Source organism: Lethenteron reissneri, unplaced genomic scaffold (genome assembly GCF_015708825.2).
Source record: "Lethenteron reissneri isolate LAM-NWPU_2019-01 unplaced genomic scaffold, ASM1570882v1 scaffold_1046, whole genome shotgun sequence".
Taxonomy (NCBI): Eukaryota; Metazoa; Chordata; class Hyperoartia; order Petromyzontiformes; family Petromyzontidae; genus Lethenteron; species Lethenteron reissneri.
The window spans coordinates 2,823-8,433 of NW_026890724.1; the positions used below are offsets into that span (position 1 = coordinate 2,823).

General features: G+C 47.0%; 1 protein-coding gene across 1 annotated transcript; it reads left to right on the forward strand.

Annotated features, from left to right (window-relative positions):
- Window positions 1-383: 383 nt before the first annotated feature.
- Window positions 384-2,475, forward strand: LOC133361425 (zinc finger protein 79-like; the record flags this gene model as incomplete). The annotated part of the gene is made up of 2 exons (XM_061580346.1): window positions 384-446; window positions 1,672-2,475. A coding segment is annotated over exon 2 (789 nt), but the record flags the coding sequence as incomplete, so codon positions are not given.
- Between the last annotated feature and the right edge of the window lie 3,136 nt (window positions 2,476-5,611).

Consider the following 5,611-nt stretch of genomic DNA (forward strand, 5'->3'; position numbering starts at 1 on the left):
CCTACTACCGCGTGACGTCACGGGTAACAGGAAGCTGTCGCTCCGCGCGTGCAGTGAAATCCGAGGTGAGAAATTCTCATCGTCGTGGTGGTTGTTGTGGTTGTTGTTGTTGTTGTGGTTGTTGTGTTGTTACAAGGTAGAGCCTCGCTCTCTCTCTCGTAGGGATGTCACTAGAGCAGCAGCAGCTTGTGAATCGATGTCCAAGTTGGAACTTTACAACGCGGGGCCTAGACACGCGGGGCCTTGCTCCTGCCCTCGCCTGGTCGCGTTTGCTTTAATTCCCTCCCTTAAGTTTAATTTGTCTTCACGCGGCTCGCTACTTTGTCACTTTGGTTTATTGTAGATATTAACGCAGTTTTTTTGTTTGTTTTTTTACCAGTCCAAGCCCGCTTGAGCTGCTGTACCGCTCTTGTTTACAGAAGCTACCTGCCCACAACAACAACAAGGTATGGGGGGTTTGTGAACGCGTGTGTCAATGTTTTGACTTAAAACTTTAGTAACTGCAGCAATTCATATTCTTGGTTCTTTCGGTGAAGTCACGGACATAGGAAATTTAGTAAAAATAACAGATAAAAATTACTAAAAGTAAACAATTGTAAATAAATAAATAAAACCCCACGACGTTTCGATCGCAACACAAATGGCCTTTATTTGATTTTATTATCTGTTGTTATTGTCTATCTACGTGACTTTACCGAAAGAACCAAGAATACGTGTGGAAATGTGTATCGGTCAAAGACGCTGCACGCGTGCTGATGTTGACTCTAAATGTGGAGGGGAAACCCGGGAGATTCGGAGGAAAATCCACGCGACCACGGAGAGAGAGACACGCAAACCCCAAATATACAGCAGCAGGCGTCAGGGTCGGGATCGAACCCACGACTTCCTGTATACCAGGCGAGGTAGTTAACATCTCACCACGGAGAGAGAGAGACACGCAAAACTCCAAATATACAGCAGCAGCAGGCGTCAGGGTCGGGATCGAACCCACGACTTCCTGTATACCAGGCGAGGTAGTTAACATCTCACCACGGAGAGAGAGAGAGACACGCAAACTCCAAATATACAGCAGCAGGCGTCAGGGTCGGGATCGAACCCACGACTTCCTGTATACCAGGTGAGGTAGTTAACATCTCACCACGGAGAGAGAGACACGCAAACCCCAAATATACAGCAGCAGGCGTCAGGGTCGGGATCGAACCCACGACTTCCTGTATACCAGGCGAGGTAGTTAACATCTCACCACGGAGAGAGAGACACGCAAACTCCAAATATACAGCAGCAGCAGGCGTCAGGGTCGGGATCGAACCCACGACTTCCTGTACACCAGGCGAGGTAGTTAACATCTCACCACGGAGAGAGAGAGAGAGACACGCAAACTCCAAATATACAGCAGCAGGCGTCAGGGTCAGGATCGAACCCACGACTTCCTGTATACCAGGTGAGGTAGTTAACATCTCACCACGGAGATACGAGGGCTTCCAGGCATATTTATGACCATTTGCCCTCTCATTGTGTGCAATAACAGCCTGTGTGATGAATTTGGGAAACTTTTTCACTACATCATGAATATGAATAAGTATAGACGTGTAAGTCACGTGTGACTGTGTATATGCATTACTCTGTGTCTGACGTGTAGGTGGTGTGGATATAATTTTTTTCTGTCTGCAGCTGTCGCTTGGTCTGATGGAGCAAAGGCGCTCAGCACAGCTCGGTACGGCAAGGCAACAATGCGACCAGCGTGGATACAGCACGGAGCGGACTGGAAATTTGACACAGCACCAGAGAACACACACAGGAGAGAAACCCTTCAAGTGCAGTGTGTGTGGGAAGGCATTTTCATGGCCATCAGTTCTTCAGATCCACCAGAGAACACACACAGGAGAGAAACCCTTCAAGTGCAGTGTGTGTGGGAAGGCGTTTTCACGGTCATTTGCTATTAAAACACACAAGAGAACACACACGGGAGAGAAACCCTTCAAGTGCAGTGTGTGTGGGAAGGCGTTTGCACAATCACCGCATCTTCAAGCACACCAGAGAACCCACACGGGAGAGAAACCCTTCAAGTGCAGTGTGTGTGGGAAGGCATTTTCACTGTCATCTTCTCTTATAAAACACCAGAGAACACACACGGGAGAGAAACCCTTCAAGTGCAGTGTGTGTGGGAAGGCATTTTCACGGTCATCTTCTCTTAAAAAACACCAGAGAACACACACAGGAGAGAAACCCTTCAAGTGCACTGTGTGTGGGAAGGCATTTACACAGTCATCAAATCTTAAAAAACACCAGAGACAACACACAGGAGAGAAACCCTTCAAGTGCAGTGTGTGTGGGAAGGCATTTTCACGGTCATCTTCTCTTATAAAACACCAGAGAACACACACGGGAGAGAAACCCTTTAAGTGCAGTGTGTGTGGGAAGGCGTTTTCACGGTCATTTGCTATTAAAACACACCAGAGAACACACACGGGAGAGAAACCCTTCAAGTGCAGTGTCTGTGGGAAGGCGTTTGCACAGTCATCTGCTCTTGTAAAACACCAGAGAACACACACGGGAGAGAAACCCTTCAGGTGCACTCCGTGCGGGAAGGCGTTTGCACAGTCATCAAATCTTCATGTACATCAGAGAACACACAAGCATCACAAGATCCACCAGGAGTGGAGTCTGAAAGCTTGTGAAAGTCAAAGTGCTGCAATGAGCCCATCCCTCATCAAACAAGAACCAGAAGAAAATCCCAGCTTGGACACTTTTAAAGGTAACGAGGTGAAATATGAAGAGGTGAAGGTGGAATATGAAGAAGTGATGGTGAAGAGTGAAGAAGTGAAGGTAAAATGTGAAAAGTGATGGTGAAGAGTGAAGAAGTGAAGGTAAAATGTGAAGATGAAGGTTCAACTCCAAAATGGGACCTTCACATCGATGGCAACGTGAAGCAGGAGGAGAATTCTGACTGTGAGGCAGAGCGAGGCAACTCCCAGCAGCAGTTTGTGGAAGTGGAGCTGTGTGGACTTCCTCTGAGACAATACAAAGTCAAATGGAGACCCGGGAAATGTGTAAGCCATGACGATGCCGCTCCAATAGATGCACCTTTGTCACAGGCCTTTAATGACAAGAATGTGAAGTTGAACACTCAGTTCCTAGGTTCAACCTGCAGGGTAAGGGTGGCCAGTCTTTGTGGACCTGTGTGTTGGGTAGATCTCTAACCAGCAGTGAGAGCCAATAAGCTCCCAAGCATTCACGATGTTATAATTGCTTTCACATGGTGCTTACTTAATCCGCTCAGCAACTCTGAGTTTTGCATCGTATCTTGTCTCAAACACTCGAAACATCCCCAAGTGGCAGCTGCCCCTGTGTGGCACAAGGTGGTGGCCCTGCACCGGCCTGCGTGTGGACAAGATCTGTCAGTGGGGGGCGATGGTTGATCTGTCATCTCAGTTGTGGAGTTTGTAGGTAATGTTTAGAATTTGCTACATTTTTGACCCAGACGCCAACATGCAAAGGCCTACTCGTTTTGAATTGCACAATTGTGTGTTTCACATCCACTGTTCAGTAGAGGGTGCATTCTTGAAATAGCTCCTTGTTAATAAGATGTTATCTAAACTAAATTATTCAATTTTGGAAGAACGTAATCCACCAGGTAGGGTGTTGACTTGTGTTGGCTGACTCTGTGTTGTGTTGCATTATATTTCTAAGTTCACTATGTTTGTTTTCTCATTCACTTGTACCTGACGATGGTTGCTGTGTTCCAATCGAAACGTCGTTTTCTATTAAATTTCGTTCTACATGAGTTTACTGAAAAAACCAGAGAATAAGATGTTATCTGATGCAGTATATTTCACTGCACTAATTCAATTTTGTGCATATGCCTGTCAATAATTTAGAATGAATACTTGTCTGATTGTGTGCGTACATGTAACACACACTGTACGTACACAGAGTGTACACACACACAGTGTACACACACAGTGTACACACACACACTGCGCACACACAATAATGTCCACGTTGTAGTTGCTGAGCTCACACACCCAAGGGGTCTCTGTTCAAGAGATGGAGCAATGAAAATGGATCTAAATCAACTTAAACTCCAACCCCGCTCTGTGACGTCACCACTCAGCATTACGTCATCCGCGTGAAACACCAGGGGAGGTGTACCTCGCTAGTGACGTCATGTCGCCAAGGATGTCACCCCCGTCCCCCGCGCTCTTGAACGTGACGTCACCTCCGCCTCGGTCACTGCAGACATCGTTCCAGTTGCCAATCCTTATTTGGGCAAAGCCACGACCAGTGACTGGCGGCTCATTAACATAAAGAGTTCGTTAAAGACGTCACCAGTATATTGCGACGGTCTCATTAACATAATTTATTCATACGTACCCAGGAAGTGACGTCATGTCACCTACTACCGCGTGACGTCACGAGGTGACAAGAAGCTGTCGCTCCGCGCGTGCAGTGAAATACGAGGTGAGAAATTCTCATCGTGGTTGTTGTTGTTGTTGGTTGTTGTTGTGGTTGTTGTTGTTGTTTTACCAAGGTAGAGCCTCGCTCTCTCTCTCGTAGGGATGCCAATAGAGCAGCAGCAGCAGCTTGTGAATCGATGTCCAAGTTGGAACTTTACAACGCGGGCCTAGACACGCGGGGCCTTGCCTCCTGCCCTCGCCTGGTCGCGTTTGCTTTAATTCCCTCCCTTAAGTTTAATTTGTCTTCACGCGGCTCGCTACTTTGTCACTTTGGTTTATTGTAGATATTAACGCAGTTTTTTTTTCGCTTTTTTACCAGCCCAAGCCCGCTTGAGCTGCTGTACCGCTCTTGTTTACAGAAGCTACCTGCCCACAACAACAACAAGGTGGGTTTTGTCAACGTGTGTCTCGGTGTTTTGACTTAAAACTTTCGTGACTGCAGCAATTCATATTCTTGGTTATTTCGGTAAAGTCACGGAGATTAAAAGAATAACAGATAATAATGTTAAATAAATAAAAAAAATGCAATAAAGAATAAACCCACGACGTTTCGATCGCAACACAAGTGGTGTTTTTTTAATTTAATTTCATGATCTGTTATTTTTATTTCCTATCTACGTGACTTTACCGAAAGAACCAAGACTCCGTGTGTCAATGTCTGTCTGTCAAAGACGCTGAATGTGGAGGGAAAAACCGGGCAGTGTGTGACAGTGTAAAGTATATTAACTCTGATGAACACGGAGGTTGTAACAAAACAATAGTTTATTTTAGTTTTCCTCTGGAACTCTTTATAAGAGTCGAAGCAGGAAGTTAGCACAGCACACACACGTGCAGCAGCTGACGTCAGATCTGTTCATCCCATCATTCAAGGACATCTGAGCCTGGCTTCATACCTCTAAGTTGCCACTGAACAACATTCCTGCTGCTGCGGAGGGAGCTGGTAGGAACGTCGGGTTGCTCGCTCAATGGCCTGCAGGGTCAACGGCGGCTGGTGTATTCCGCAAATATGCCGACTGTGAGGGCGGGCACAAGCCGGCGTGAGTAGGTGAAACGTTGAGTTTTATAAGGGCACCACGGGGTGACCAGCCCCTCCCCACCCAGCCCCACCCTCCCCACCCAGCCCCTCCCCACCCAGCCCCACCCCTCCCACCCCC